This window comes from Bufo bufo, chromosome 1, assembly GCF_905171765.1.
Source record: "Bufo bufo chromosome 1, aBufBuf1.1, whole genome shotgun sequence".
Classification (NCBI taxonomy): domain Eukaryota; kingdom Metazoa; phylum Chordata; class Amphibia; order Anura; family Bufonidae; genus Bufo; species Bufo bufo.
Genome location: NC_053389.1, coordinates 631835935 through 631852324, shown reverse-complemented (window position 1 = coordinate 631852324; position 16390 = coordinate 631835935). Strand labels below are relative to the sequence as shown.

The 16390-nt window shown below is 43.2% G+C and overlaps 1 protein-coding gene across 1 annotated transcript in view; it reads left to right on the top strand.

Annotated features, from left to right (window-relative positions):
- TRPM1 (transient receptor potential cation channel subfamily M member 1) overlaps positions 1–4189 on the top strand; it is a 131882-nt gene extending 127693 nt beyond the window's left edge. Inside the window, exon 27 of the mRNA XM_040413840.1 lies at positions 1598–4189. Coding sequence (XP_040269774.1) covers positions 1598–2876 — 1279 coding nt within the window. The 3' untranslated portion in view covers positions 2877–4189. The remainder of the gene's footprint in view (positions 1–1597) is intronic.
- The last annotated feature ends 12201 nt before the right edge of the window (positions 4190–16390 follow it).

The following is a 16390-nucleotide window of genomic DNA, read 5'->3' as shown; positions in this document are numbered from 1 at the left end:
AAGACAAAACTGAAGGGAAAATGCCCCAAGAACAAGCAGGAACTGAAGACAGTTGCAGTAGAGGCCTGGCAGAGCATCACCAGGGATGAAACCCAGCGCCTGGTGATGTCTATGCGTTCCAGACTTCAGGCTGTAATTGACTGCAAAGGATTTGCAACCAAGTATTAAAAAGTGAAAGTTTGATTTATGATTATTATTCTGTCCCATTACTTTTGGTCCCTTAACAAGTGGAAGCCACATATGCAAACTGTTGTAATTACTACACCGTTCACCTTATTTGGATGTAAATACCCTCAAATTAAAGCTGACAGTCTGCAGTTAAAGCACATATTGTTCCTTTAATTTCAAATCCATTGTGGTGGTGTAAAGAGCCAAAAATGTTAGAATTGTGTCGATGTCCCAATATTTATGGACCTGGCTGTAAGTGCAGGGGCCTAAACAAAAATGAGAAAAGAGTAGTAAGACAGAAAGAGGTGAAAAACAGACAGGCAAAACCAGGACCAGATCAAGATCCAAAATCAGACACAAATACACAGCAAAGTCAAACCAGGAGACAAATCAGAGACAAAGTCAGCAGGCAAAGGCGAGGTCACAACAAGCAGAGTAAAATACCAGGAGGTCACGTCATAGGCAAAATCAGTAATCAGAAGCAATGTCAAAGAAATTGAAAAGGTCAGGTCAGTGATTCAGTTAGCAAATACACAACTAGCTAGTGAGGCTTAGAAAACCAATCACAGGCACCAGCGTCTAGCAACTGTCTCAGGAAGCAAGTGTCACCGGCACAGAACCTGATTGGTTATCATCAAAATAACTCCTGACTAGCAGTGTTGCCATGTAGAATTGTGCGCATCCAAGTAACCAAAGGCAAACATTTTGATTTCTTGCCATTTTATAGAAATATGGGTAAATGGCGAGACATTGTTGACATTTTTTTAAATTTAGACAAGATCTCCAGGCCAGCTCTGCCCCTGAAAAGAATCAGAAGATTTCTGGTAGATCCCCTTCAAATATACTGTATATCTCACCTCTTTTAAAAATAAACTGACCAGCATTGTCCTGGCTTTAAGGGGTTGTCTCACTTCAGTAAATGGCATACAAGGCACTTACTCATGTATTGTGATTGTCCATATTGCCTCCTTTGCTGGCTTGAATTTTATACACTACTTATATTAAAGGGTTATGGCTACCCTGCAATCCAGAAGGGTATGCTATGCATACTATAGGAAAAAGCGCTCCCACAATCCTGGTCACCAGAGAGACTAGTCTTTTTCCTGTAGTGTATAAGCACGGCTACAACTGCTGGATTGCAGGGTGGTCATAACCCCTGGATATGAGCAGTGTAAAATTTAATAGAAAAATGAATCAAGCCAGCAAAGGAGGCAAATGCATTAGTATGTGCCTTGTAGTAACTTTCCCTACATGCTAAATGTCATTTCCTGAAGTGAGACAACCCCTTTAATGTCCTTCACTGACTTCCAAAATATACCAGAAACAGTAATTATTAATTTTTTTTCTTGGTTAACACCACCATTGACTGGTATAGGAGCTTAGATAATAGCTATTTAATTTGTAAATATTTTTATATTTCATTTTACAGAGTTGAAAATATGTCCATGAGGTTGGAAGAAGTCAATGAGCGGGAGCATTTCATGAAGGCCTCTCTGCAAACAGTGGATCTTCGTCTTTCTCAGCTAGAAGAACTTTCTGGTAGAATGGTGAATGCACTTGAAAAACTTGTTGGAATAGACAAGTCTGAATTAGTTCACATGCGCTCACGAGCTTCCTCAGTCTGTGATGCAGCTTATCTTCTAAGACAAGGCAGTTTGAACAGTTCTGATGGCAACAGCATATATAAATACCATGGAGAGGGAGATGAAGTAGCAGGAGATGACAGCACAGGGTCAATGTCACCTGCATTGGGGTTAAGAAAAAAAGCTTACTCTTTTGGGATGAAAACAGAAAGTGAAAATGATCAAAAAGCCCAGTTAGTGCCGCGGCAGGCCAGTCTACGTTATGCTTCAAGCGCTAATGCTGTTGCAACTAAAGATTTGAGCAAACTGACTTTAGGAATTGTTTCACAAACTACAAGACCAGTTTCTTGTATTGATACATGGACTCCAGAATGTGATAATCAACAAGAAAGCAAGGAAGACACTGATGGAGAAACAATTGTCCAAAATGATGTCATCATAAATGGTCAGTCGCTTATAAATGTTCCTTCTCCTGACTTTCCCAACTCTCATTTAACAGTTGCAAGGACAAAACTAGAAGCCACAATATCCTACCCCTTAGAGAAATCAAAAGCTGCAAGATATTATCCTGGCCAGTCATTTAACACTTGTCAAACAACTATGACAAAATCTAGAAGTTATATATTTACTCAGGCTGGTAAACTAGTTGGTGGTGTTAATAACTGGACAACGGAGTACAGCACAATTATGGACCAAATTTGTCCAACTTCAGTAGAAGATTGGGCCAACCAGTTCAGCTATCAAGATGCTTCTTGCAAGGACAATCCAGAACTTCCCAACATTGATTCAGAAGCTGAGGTCCAAGCTGAGCTTAAACCATTGCTAACAGATACAGAAGATGAAAGTGATGTTGGAGAAATAGGAAACAGTGCCTCCTTCCCTTGTGTACCTTTCCCTGAAAAGACAGAAAACCTACTCTCTGTAAAGTCAGAAAGGAATTTTGACTTTGCTTCTCCTAGATCAAAGAGTTTATATGGTCATTCTAGAAAGGTACGATCCTTAATGGATAAACTAGAAAGACCTGGACATGCCAGTAGTGTCATGAACATTGTAGTGGCCTGTGGAAGTGCTACAGAAGACTCAAAGGCAAAAAAAGAAAGTACATCAACAGAAACAGAGTGTTAATGTAAATGTGTGTGTGGTAAACTGATTAGTAAAATGGGGGATGCCAATCACAATGAAATATTGTAATGATTTATCCCATTTCACATATACCTTCAAAATATATAGAAATATCTAATAATTTTTAGACCACCTGCCATTGAGGTGTGGTACTACAATTTATTCAATGCTACAGTCTATGCAATCCTATTACAACAAATAGCAAACTCAACTTTTTATATTCCACTTTATAATGCTCTATTTTTAAATGAGTGAATGAACAAATTAATGAAAAAAACTAACAGATTTACCACCTCTTATTAGCTAGACATATTAGATATAGATAGAATAAACAAAAACTAGTGTTAGAAGTACTAACAGTTTCTTTTAGGAAGCAACAAATACAGTGAAACCTCTTTAAGTTGACCACCCAAAATGACACTGAAAAGTGATCTTCTCAAAGAAGATGTCCTGTGTGCACAATATATGGTGAGACTGAAAATCTGTCATGGAAAGTGGTGGTGGTCTTCTCAAAGATGTGTTCTTTTTGGGATGTTTCACTGTACTATATAGATTATACTTTATTTTTTATTTTTCTTGAAACTATAGCCTCATGCCCAGATTGTTACAGAAGTATTATACCCAAGAAGCAATGCTCCTCTGTAATACAACATTTAGTGGAGAATGCTATGATGTTTTTCTTTTGGATTGGAAGTGTAAAACTACTTGTGCATGAGCCCTACATCTGTGTAAAGTGACCTAAACATCCAATGTCTACGACCTATAACACCAGAAATGTAACATATTATGAATTAATGCAAAGCATTTACATTTTTTATAATCTGTTACATCCTAATATTACATAGAAATATCCAATTATAGTTGAATGTACACATAAAGTATCATTAAATGAACATTAAGATATTAAAAACATTAAAACACATTAAAAACAATTAAATCCCTTAAATATTCTATTGATAGTTGAAATTTGGGACCATGATGAATGTTATCAAAACTAAAATAAAATAAAATATCTACTATGATAGATGAATCCCACTCCTTTGAAGGAAAAGACAACGGCTCAATGGTGAATGGTTCTAGATGCTACAAAATGTACCAGAGTGGTTGATACTTTGTTAGCCCCAATAGCTATCACATACAGGCACCCACAGTGCAGTTAAGAACCACAACTGCTTGAGTAGTGAATATAAAAATGATTATACTAAGGGTGCTGCCATACATTCAGGTTTAGCCAAATTCAGGAGTAGATCAAGTAAGCAGCGATGAGTGAATTTCTTGAAATTCCATTTGGATTCAATTCAGCCAAATCGGTTAGGTGATTCTGGGGCCCCCTAGGACTGCTTTATCTTAAAATGACTGTGACATATCTGACTATGGGTAAACGCTGCTAGTGGTAAAAACAATCTTTTAAACTTTTTAACAAAGTGCACTGCAGTTTTTTTTTATGTTTTAAAAAATATTCTGAAAATGTTTTCCTTTTTGACAGCAAATGCCTGCCGGTGTGTATACATACACCTAAGGCCATGTGACCCTCCTTTTCATCTTCCCAGTCTTCTGATCTGAAAAATAGCTGATGCCACTTTGAGAAATTTGCCCAAATTTTATTGCCAAAAATGTTTAGAAAATTCAGGTGGAATTCCATTAGTTTCAAATCGATTAAAGGGGTTGTACAAGTGTTTTATACTGATGACCTATGCTCAGGAGAGGTCATCAGTATGTGATCGGTGTGCATCCGAGTCCTGACACCCCCTACCAATCAGCTGTTTGAACAGGCTGCAGCACTCCAGTGAGAGCTGCTGCCTTTTCCTAGGCCAGTGACGTCCTGTTCATTGGTCACAGGGACTAGATGCTGTAAATGGAACTGAGCTACAATACCAAGAACAGTCATTATATAATAGATGGTGCTGGGCTTGGTAACTGCAAGGAGGCCTGAAGATAGCAGTTCATGAGGAGAGGTCATCAGTGTAAAACAAGAAGAAAACCCCTTTAACTCACCTCTAGTAATATGATTTTGACACAAGTCCAAAAAGCAAATTCTGGCTATGTTAAAGTATTAAAATAAATGATCTTATAGTTCATAGAAATTCTGTAAAATTGTGACTTTTCCCAAAATGTCTTGAGAGTGCTTCATGTAGAATGTGAAATAGTTTATATTGACAAGTAACCATAGGATCATATACATATTCTATATGTAGGAGGAGAATGAACAGTAAACTGCCAGAAAGGGTTAAAGGAGCTAATCTTTAGCAGGACAGCTTGTGATAAAGGCATCCAAAAATCTTAATTTGTGAAGCTTGCAAGAAAAAATGTATTGCAAAATGCTAATTGAATGGTCTCTTTCTATTGCCATTAAACGGGTCTGTGCTGAGTTCAAAGAATGTGAACATATTTTTCATTGCTTCCAATTAACCTTTGTTTGGGGCTCTAGTGAAAGATCTTAACTTAAAGAGGACCTTTCACCATAATAAAACCTCTAAACTAACTATACAGACGTGTAGAGCGGCGCCCAGGGATCTCCCTGCACTTACTGTTATACCTGGGCGCCGCTCCGTTCTCCCGGTATAGGCTCCGGTATCTTCATAGTTAGGCTCCACCCAGTGGAACCTGACGCCGTCTCTTTCTCCTATGCTGTAGCGCTGGCCAATCGCAGCGCTCAGCTCATAGCCTGAGAGGTTTTTTTTTTTCTCTCCGGCTATGAGCTGAGCGCTGCGATTGGCCAGCGCTACAGCATGGAAGAATGAGACGCCGGCAGGTTCCCCTGGGTGGAGCCTAACTATGAAGATACCGGAGGCTATACCAGAGAACGGAGCGGCGCCCAGGTATAACAGTAAGTGCAGGGAGATCCCTGGGCGCCGCTCTACGCGTCTGTATAGTTAGTTTAGAGGTTTTATTATGGTGAAAGGTCCTCTTTAAGCAAAACAAAATCCATAAGGCATTGAATGAATGTTGCCTTAAACCCTAGACATTCTAGGGAACTGTGCTGCTGGCCCTTAGGCACTGACAGCCATTCTATAGTGCTGTTCTAGTGCTAGATCTTAGTACCTTCCAAGCATATATACAAGATACACGTACTGTCAGCAAGATTGGAGGAACAAAATTTACTTGCTTTGAGGATAACAATATTAAATGTAATTAATAATAAAATGAATGCTCATTTTTGTGATTTTTGATAAAAGACATTTTCACACTTACCACTTGTTGTCTTCGTTTTTCAAGACAGAATTTGGTTCAAGATGTACAAAACAAAGCAAACAAAACAAAAACAACCATATTGTATATTTGAGTAAAGATATCTAGCGGATGTGCAGCACCTGAAACTACGGATACTGGAAGCCTGTGCTAGCATTTCTCCTGCGGTGTTGCTATCAGTGTGTGAAGAGTGGGAGAAGAGGGTTGCATTGACAATCCAACACAATGGGCAGCACATTGAACACATTTTATAAGTGGTCAGAAACTTGTAAATAACTCATGAAAGAATAAAGTTACGTTAAAACCAATGTTCACACCATTGTTTTTCTTGTGAAATTCCCAATAAGTTTGATGTGTCACATGACCCTCTTCCTATTGAAAAAACAAAAGTTGGATTCAAAATGGCCGACTTCAAAATGGCCACCATGGTCACCACCCATCTTGAAAAGTTTCCCCCCTCACATATACTAATGTGCCACAAACAGGAAGTTAATATCACCAACCATTCCCATTTTATTAAGGTGTATCCATATAAATGGCCCACCCTGTATAATGTCTCCTGTAGTGCCCCCTGTAATATAATGCCCTGTATGCAGTATAATGCCCCCCTGTAGTACAATGACTCCCTGTAGTGGTAGTATATATAATGCTTCCTCCCCCCTGTAGTAGAATGGCCCCTGTAGTAGTAATATAAATATATATATACAGTTGCAAGAAAAAGTATGTGAACCCTTTGGAATTATATGGATTTCTGCACAAATTGGTCATAAAATGTGATCTGATCTTCATCTAAGTCACATCAATAGACAATCACAGTCTGCTTAAACTAATAACACACAAATAATTAAATGTTACCATGTTTTTATTGAGCACACATGTAAACATTCACAGTGCAGGTGGAAAAAGTATGTGAATCCCTAGACTAATGACATCTCTAAGAGCTAATTGGAGTGAGGTGTCAGCCAACTGGAGTCCAATCAATGAGATAAGATTGGAGGTGTTGGTTACAGCTGCCCTGCCCTATAAAAAACACACACCAGTTCTGGGTTTGCTTTTCACAAGAAGCATTGCCTGATGTGAATGATGCCTCGCACAAAAGAGCTCTCAGAAGACCTACGATTAAGAATTGTTGACTTGCATAAAGCTGGAAAGGGTTATAAAAGTATCTCCAAAAGCCTTGCTGTTCATCAGTCCACGGTAAGACAAATTGTCTATAAATGAAGAAAGTTAAGCACTGCTGCTACTCTCCCTAGGAGTTGCCGTCCTGTAAAGTTGACTGCAAGAGCACAGCGCAGACTGCTCAATGAGGTGAAGAAGAATCCTAGAGTGTCAGCTAAAGACTTACAAAAGTCTCTGGCATATGCTATCATCCCTGTTAGCAAATCTACGATAAGTAAAACACTAAACAAAAATGGATTTCATGGGACGATACCACAGAGGAAGCCACTGCTGTCCAAAAAAAACATTGCTGCACGTTTACAGTTTGCACAAGAGCACCTGGATGTTCCACAGCAGTACTGGCAAAATATTCTGTAAAAAGATGAAACCAAAGTCGATTTGTTTGGAAGAAACACACAACACTATGTGTGGAGAAAAAGAGGCACAGCACACCAACATCAAAACCTCATCCCAACTGTGAAGTGGCCTAAACGGGTGGAAATGCTCCAAACCCAAACACTGTAGCGTGTCTATAACCGGGGGAGCAATTCCTCCGCATGCGGTCCGCAGATAACGGCAATCCTCAGCAAAAAATGGACCACATGCACCACTAGGACATCTTACACAAAATGATACATTGTGTAGGTGAAAAAATATATATTGGCAAAGTTCTCAGCTTTTAACATCGGCTTGAGGAATTAGCTAGTATTGTCAGTTGCGTATAATTTTGGTGCATTTTTTGCAGTGATTTGTGTACTTCAGTAATTTAATTCAAAAAGTAAAACTCATATATTATATAAATTCATCACACACACACAATCTATTTCAAGCGCTTATTTCTTTTAACGTTGATGATTATGGCTTACCGTGAATTAAAACCCAAAAGTCAGTATCTCCAAAAATTTTAATAGTGTGAAAAAGTTAAATATTGTAGACTCATGGTCTCACACTCTAATCAGCTAATCAACACCTGCAAAGGTTTCCTAAGCCTTCAAGTGGCCCCTCAGTCTGGTTCAGTAGACTACACAATCATGGAGAAGACTGTTGAAGTGACAGTTGTCCAGAAGACAGTCACTGACACCTTTCACCAGAAGGGTAAGCTTTTCATATAGTGCTTTATCCAGGCATATTATTGGAAAGTTGAGGAGAAGGAAAATGTGTGGTAGAAAAAGGTGCAGAAGCACAGGGATAACCACAGCCTTCAAAAGTATGTCTAGAAAATTCCATTCAAGAATTTGGGGGACATTCACGTAGGGGACTACAGCTGGAGTCAGTGCTTCAAAAGCCACCACACACACAGATTTATCCAGGACATGGACATGGTCCAAAGTCAGTACAGCTGTCTACCAGGAGAACTTCATGCTTCCTTCTGCTAACAAGCTTTATATTAATTAAATTTCCAGCAGGACTTGGCACATTCCCACACTGCTAAAAGTAAGGCTACTTTCACACTAGCATTTTTTGAGGATTCGTCATGGATCAGCAAAAATGCTTCCGTTACAATAATACAATCGCATGCATCCGTCATGAACGGATCCAGTTGTATTATGTCTTCTATAGCCATGACGGATCCGTCTTGAACACCATTAAAAGTCAATTGGGGACGGATCCGTTTTCTATTGTGCCAGATTGTGTCTGAGAAAACGGATCCGTCCTGGCACACAATGTAAGTCAATGGGGATGGATCAGTTTTCTCTGACAGCGTTTTGGTGTCTGCCTCCAGAGCGGAATGGTGACTGAACGGAGGCAAACCGATGCATTCTGAGGCTGGGTTCACACCTGGGCGTATTCGATAAGCGCTTTTTACAGGCGTTTTTATCGGGCGTTTTTATCGGGCGTTTTTAATGGGGGGAAACAAGCAAACGCCCATTTAGGCGCGTTCCGGCTGAAGTCTATGGGCGGGAACGAGCGACAATATGCCCCAAAGAAGCTTCTGTACTTCTTGGGGCGTAGGGCGTTTTACAGCGCATTCGTACGTGCTGTAAAACGCTCAGGTGAGAACCATGCCCATAGGGAAACATTGGTTTTTGCCTGTTGAGCGTTTTACAGCGCGTAGGAACGCGCTGTAAAACGCTCAGGTGTGAACCTAGCCTGAGCAGATCCTTTTCCATTCAGAATGCATTAGGGAAAAACTGGTCCATTTTGGACCGTTTTTGAGAGCCCTGAACGGATATCACAAACGGAAAGCCAAAACGCTAGTGTGAAAGTAGCCTAACAATACTTGGTTTAATAACTATGGTATCGCTGTGCTTGATTGGCCAACAAACTCGCCTGACCCAAACCCCATAAAGAATCTTTGGGGTATGGTCAAGAAGAAGATGAGAGACACCAGACCCAAAAATGCAGACGAGCTGAAGGCCACTATCAATGCAACCTGGGCTTCCAGCAGTGCCACAGGCTGATCACCTCCATGTCAAGCTGCATTCATGCAGTAATTCATACAAAAGGAGCCCTACCAAGTATTGAGTGCATATACTGTACATAGTTTTCAGTAGGCCAACATTTCTGTATTAAAAATGTTTTTTAATTGGTCTTATATAATATTCTAATTTTCTGAGATACTAACTGTAGGGTTTTTGTCAGCTGTAAGCCATAGTCGTCAACAATAAAAGAAATAAAGACTTGATATAGATCACTCTGTGTTTAATAAATCTATATAATATATGAGTTTCACTTTTTGAATAGAATTATTGAAATAAATTAACTCTTCAATGATATTCAAATTTATTGAGATGCACCTGTAGGTCTACTTTCACATGGAACTGGAACTGTGGGGTTGTCAGGAGTTTGCATATTGGTTTGCACCCAGGTGTCTGTTGTGGGGACTCGCCCTGGTAGACAGGATTAGAGGACGCAGTATAGAGGCAACAAGAAGTTCTTTGGATCAAACAGTTCAGTGTTTTATTCACACTTTAGGCAAGTGACAAAACAAGCAGTCATATTAAAACAAAAAGTCACCTTGTGGTGTTGGTGGTAATTCACACTATGCGGCAATTCTGCCTCCAAGAGTCTGTGGTGATGGCAGCACCAATCTGTTTTCACGCCAAACAGGTAGCAAGCCTTCATCCAGACACAAGGCTCCCAGATCCCAACACAGAGACATGGCTTCTGAGCCCAGCTGCCTATTTCAGGACAGCCAGGAGCATCAAAATCCAGACCGGCATTTAAAATCCTGTACGGTATTTGACCTCATCTGGCTGTAAATCAGCCCAGCAGCACATTCTGGGAGGAAAATACCTGTCTTCCCAGACCAAACCTCTCACTGTGTCACATACCCCCCCTTTTGTTCAACCCTGAAGGGGTGAACACACGCCAGACAGTGTACCCGGGACAGGGCATCCGCGTTTCCCTGTAACCGGCCTGCCCTGTGTTCCACCGAAAATGTAAAGTTTTGTAGGGAGAGAAACCATTGGGTGACCCGGGCATTTCCATCCTTGGCCTGGCTCATCCACTTGAGAGGGGAGTGGTCAGTCACCAGGCGGAATTTTCTCCCCAATTAATAGTAGCTGAGAGATTCTAGTGGCCACTTGATAGCCAGGCACTCTCTCTCCACTATACTTTACCGGGTCTCGGCTAGTGAGCTTATGGCTGAGGAAGACAACGGGATGCTCCTCCCCGTTGACTTCCTGAGACAATACAGCACCGAGGCCTACGTTGGAGGCATCGTTCGGTACTATAAACTAAATTTTTAAGTCAGGCATCACCAACATCGGGGACCCACACAGGGCTGACTTCAAAGCGGAGAAAGCCTCTTCTGCCCGATAATCCCAGCGAACCATCATTGACTTGTTTTCCTTCAAGAGTCCTGTCAAGGGCGTGACTAGAGTAGCAAGGTGGGGAATGAACCTCATGTAATAGCCCACCATTCCCAGGAATTACTTTATTTGCCTAGTGGTGACAGGTCAGCGCCAATTCCGTATCGCCTCTATTTTACTTGGGGTTTGATGACTCCATGCCCAATGACATACTCCAGGTACTTAGTCTCTTCTAACCCTATTGTACATTTTTTGGGGTTAGCGGTTAGGCCAGCTTTCAGAAGGGAGTCCACTATAGCCTGCACTTTGGGTAGGTGACTTTCCCAGTCGGTACTGTGGATGACAATATCGTCCAGGTAAGCCAAAGCGTACCGACGATGTGGACGAAGCACAATATCCATTAGTCGCTGAAAAGTGGCGGGGGCGCCATGCAGACCAAAGGGTAATACCTTATATTGATACAGCCTCTCAGGCGTGATGAAGGCAGTTTTTTCTTTGGCAGCCTCCATTAAGGGCACCCGTCAGTACCATTTTGTGAGGTCAAAAACAGAAAAATACCGGGCTTATCCTAACCTCTCGATGAGCTCATTCACCCGGGGCATGGGATATGCATCAAATTTGAAAACCTCGTTAAGTTTTTGAAAGTTGTTACAAAACCGCAACGTCCCGTCCGGCTTGGGTATCAATACTATAGGAATGGCCCACTCACTTTTTGACTCCTCAATGACGTCTAGCTGCAACATTAGCTGTACCTCCTCCGATATGGCTTGTTGAAGAGCCTCGGGCACCCGGTATGGTTTTAATCGGACTTTTGCCTGAGGCTCAGTGACAATGTCATTCTGGATTATTGAAGTGCGTCCAGGGAGGTCCGAGAACACATCTGTGTTCCGACTAACGAACTCCCTGGCCTCCTGAGTCTGTTTAGAGGAGAGGCTGTCAGCAATTTTTACTGTGGCAGCCGTCTCTCTTGCATCAGACAGAGGGGCCGGTACCTCTTCTCCTAAAAAACCTGGCCACGGACTGTCTTCTGTACAGGTTTCCCTATCTTTCCATGGTTTGAGTAAATTCACATGGTAAACCTGCTCCGGCTTTTGCCGCCCTGGCTGGTGTACCTTGTATCTCCAATTTTCTCGAGTACCTCGTAGGGCCCCTGCCACCTAGCCAGGAACTGTCCATGGTCGGCACCAGAACCAAAACCCGATCACCCGGGTTAAAGATCCGGACCCGAGCCTGCCGACTATAGACCAGACTCTGGGCTCGCTGAGCTGCCTCCATATGCTCCCTTAGAGGCAACACTGTCTCTATCCGATCTTACATCTGGGTAACATACACAATGACACTTTTATATGGAGTGGGTTGTCATTCCCACGCCTCTTTGGCCGCGTCCAAGAGACCGCGAGGGTTTTCTGCCATATAGCAGTTCAAAGGGCGAGAACCCAGTAGAGGCCTAGGGTACCTCTCGTAATGCTAACATGAGATAGGGCAGAAGGAGGTCCCAGTCCTTCCCATCTTTAGACACTACCTATTTCAACATATTTTTTAATGTTTGGTTAAACCTTTCTACCAGATCGTCCGTTTGCGGAGGGTAAACGGACGTCCGTAGTTGTTTTATTTGCAGCAACTTACAGAGTTCCCTCATCACCTTGGACATCAAAGGGGTCCCTTGGTCAGTCAGAACCTCTGTAGGTAGTCCTACTCGGGAAAACATCTCCATTAACTCCATAGCTATGAGTTTGGCCGAGGTATGTCGCAGTGGCACCACCTCCGGGTACCGAGTGGCGTAGTCTAGAATGACTAAGATGTGTTGATGCCCTCTGGCGGACTTCGGTACTGGCCTATGAGGTCCATAGCTATTTGGTACAACGGTACTTCGATAATCGGGAGAGGTACTAGGGGACTATGGAAATTTGGCTGGGGGCTAGTTATCTGGCAGGTCGGGCAAGACTTACAAAACTCTTTCACTTCTTTGAATATGCTGGGCCAGTAAAATTGCTGTAGAATACAATCCTGAGTTTTCTGCAGCCCCAGGTGGCCGCTGAGAACCTGTTGGTAGGCTAGATCTAATACAACTGTTCAATAGGCTCACCCCGTAGTTGGTTTACCCGATACAACATATCTTGATAAACCACAAAACGGGGAAACACTGGCTCTGCCGCAGGTTGTTGTGGTTCACCATCTACTATTAACACATTTTACCAGGCGCGGGATAGGGTTGGGTCACGATGTTGGGCGGTATCAAAGTTATCTCCGGAGATATTGAGGTCTGCCAATTCAGGACCCGGCGGCAAGTCCTCCACGTCTCCCACCATCACACTTAGCGGGGTTGTCTCTCCCTCTTCCACCGAAGTGGCGGAACCTGGCCATTTGGTCTCAGGTTCCCAGGGTTCTAGTCTCCCCCCTGAGCCGGGCCACTCTGCTAAGGTTACCCCTGTCTCATGGGTATCAGTCACTCTCATAGCAGGCCACAGTGCCGGGAAGTCTCTCCCTATTATGAGTTCATAATGTAGATTTGTGGTGACAGCCACCTCGTGGGTCCATCTACTGGCCACCATGGTTAGAGATGCCAGCGCAGTGGGGTAGTCTTTTAAGTCTCCGTGGATGCACATCACCCCGACTTTCCGGCCAGTATACTCAGTGGACCGCACCAGGGTAGCCCTTACTAGGGTCACCAGACTCCCTCAATCCAGCAGAGCCTCTGCCGGGGTGTCTCTCACTTCCACCTTGCACAAGTGATCTAGAGCAGTGTTTCCCAACCAGTGTGCCTCCAGCTGTTGCAAAACTACAACTCCCAGCATGCCCGCACAGCCAAAGGCTGTCCGGGCATGCTGGGAGTTGTAGTTTTGCAACAGCTGGAGGCACACTGGTTGGGAAACACTGATCTAGAGACTCTGGGGTACCTGTTGCACACAGCCTCCTGGCATATAGCGACTGACGGTAGCCATAGTTAGTTGTCCATGGGCTCAACCCGATGGGGACAGTCAGCCTTTACATGGCCAGGCTCCTGACACGGCCAGCAGACTATCGGAGACAGGTTTGCCGTGGGTACATCCCGGGCGGCTTTTATCTGCTCAGATCTCCGGTCCTGGGTTGGAGATTTCCAGGGTTTGCCGACCCACCTTCCAACAGAAACCTCCTTTAGATTCCTGGTAGCTTCATAGCGTACCACCAGGTCCACAATCTCAAGGGCATTGCCAGGAGACACCTGACCGATCCAGTGCTGGAAAGGGTATGGCAAAGCCCTCCAGAACATATCGACTAATAGTCTATCCAGCATAGCCAGGGGACTCAGCACATCAAACTTTTGCAAGAGGTGGAGTAAGTTATAATACTGGGTCCACATTCGCCCCCATTCTTGCCAAAATCTCACCCTTTACTTTTTGGTAGTCGGCCGCTTGAACGTCTGGCAAGTCGAAATACACCTGCTGGGAATCGGATGCCAGGAATAGAGCTACGATCTCAGCCCATTTGTCACGGGGTAGCTTTTCCCTGATGGCCACTTTCTCGTACATCGCCAGGTAGGTTTCGATGTCATCTGCGGGGGTCATCTTAGGAATCGCGGCACGGACTGCTTTCCGGGCATTGTGGACGCTCGGGGTTGCTCCTGCTGTCTGCAAAGCCATCACGTGTTGTAGTAGCAACTGGTTAGTCTCCTGCTGCTGCTTATTAGCCTTGCGTTGCTGCAGGTTTGTCTTTCACGGCTGCAGATTAGCCTGCATGAGGGCCTTCACAACAGCCTCCATTTTGTCGTGGGGCACTGGTTGTAATACAGCTGGTTTAATAACACAACTGTGCCTGAAAAATGCAGAAACCAAAAATATCGGCGTTCACACCAGCCTCACTGCTCTTGCCCGCATCCTCCACCAATTGTGGGGACTCGCTCTGGTAGACAGGATTAGCAGACGCAGTATAGAGGCAACAACAAGTTCTTTGGATCAAACAGTTCAGTGTTTTATTCACACTTTAGGCAAGTGACAAAACAAGCAGTCAAATTAAAACAAAAAGTCACCTTGTCGTCTTGGTGGTAATTCACACCATGCAGCAATTCTGCCTCAAAGAGTCCTTGCTGATAGCAGCTACAGATGGCCTTGCGGTTCGCACGGCGATCGTTTCACGGCGAACTTTGACTGTTCTCGATACACCGAACATGCGAACATATGGAGATATTCGTGCCTGCCATATTCTTTTACATTGTGAAGAACTTTGACCATGACACATCCATCAGGTGGTACAGGACAGCCAATTGAGACGTACCCCCTACCTTAGAAATAAACCTGATCTTGCCGCCATTTTACATTCAGTGTTTTGCCAGTGTAGGGAGAGGTTGCTTTGTGGAGCAGGGACAGGCTGTTAGGGACACCAAACAGTAGCTAATAGGGCCAGAAAAGTCCTTTTAAGGACTGGTATAGGTGTGCTATCGATAGGTGTGATACACAGAGGGGTGCGATATACTTATAATTAGTGATGGACGAACTTTTATGAGTCAAAAATACTGGTTTAGTTTACCGGTAAATCCTTTTCCAGGAGTCCGACATGACAGCAACCATGGAGGTTGTCCCATTAGTTTCTGTAGGGACAGGAAGCGAGAGAGATTAAAAGGCACCTCCCCACCCCACTCTCCAGTGTTTTTCCAAATTACTACACCGGATAGGATCCAACTCTTTTTATTAATAACAATGTTACATTCACACTGCCATCAAAGGTTGGAACCAATATACCAGGGAGGGTAATATGGGGTGCTGTCATGTCGTACTCCTGGAAAAGGATTTACCGGTAAACTAAACCAGTATTTACAGGACGTCCCTCCATGACAGCACCCATGGAGAACTAACAACTTAATTTTTTTAGGGGGGGACCACTGCCTGCAGGACTTTCCGCCCGAAGGCCAAGTCCTGGCTGGCCATCATATCTAGTCTGTAATGTCTGGCAAAAGTCAGGAAGCTAGACCAGGTTGCAGCCTTGAAAATCTGATCAACCGTGGCATCTGCCTTCTCTGCCCAGGAAGTTGCCACTGCTCTAGTAGAATGCGCCTTCAGAATTAGAGGACAGGTCTTCTCCTGAAGTCTGTACGCTTCTTTAATAGTTTCTTTAATTCACCGTGCCAACGTTTGTTTTGAAGCTTTCATGCCTTTATTTTTCCCACCAAACTAGATGAATAGATTATTTGATTTTCTCCAGGTACTTGTTCTGTCAAGATAGGCTAGAATCGTTCTTCTAACATCCAGGCACTGGAATCTTTCCTCCTGTATATTTTTGGGAGAGGCACAAAATGAAGGGAGTGTTAGCACTTGTTCCCTATGAAAAGTTGAGACCACCGTAGGTAAGAAGGCTGGATCTAACTTCAGGATTATGCGATCATCCAAAATCCTCAAGTATGGTTCTTTAATAGATAAAGCCTGAATTTCTCCTATCCTGCGA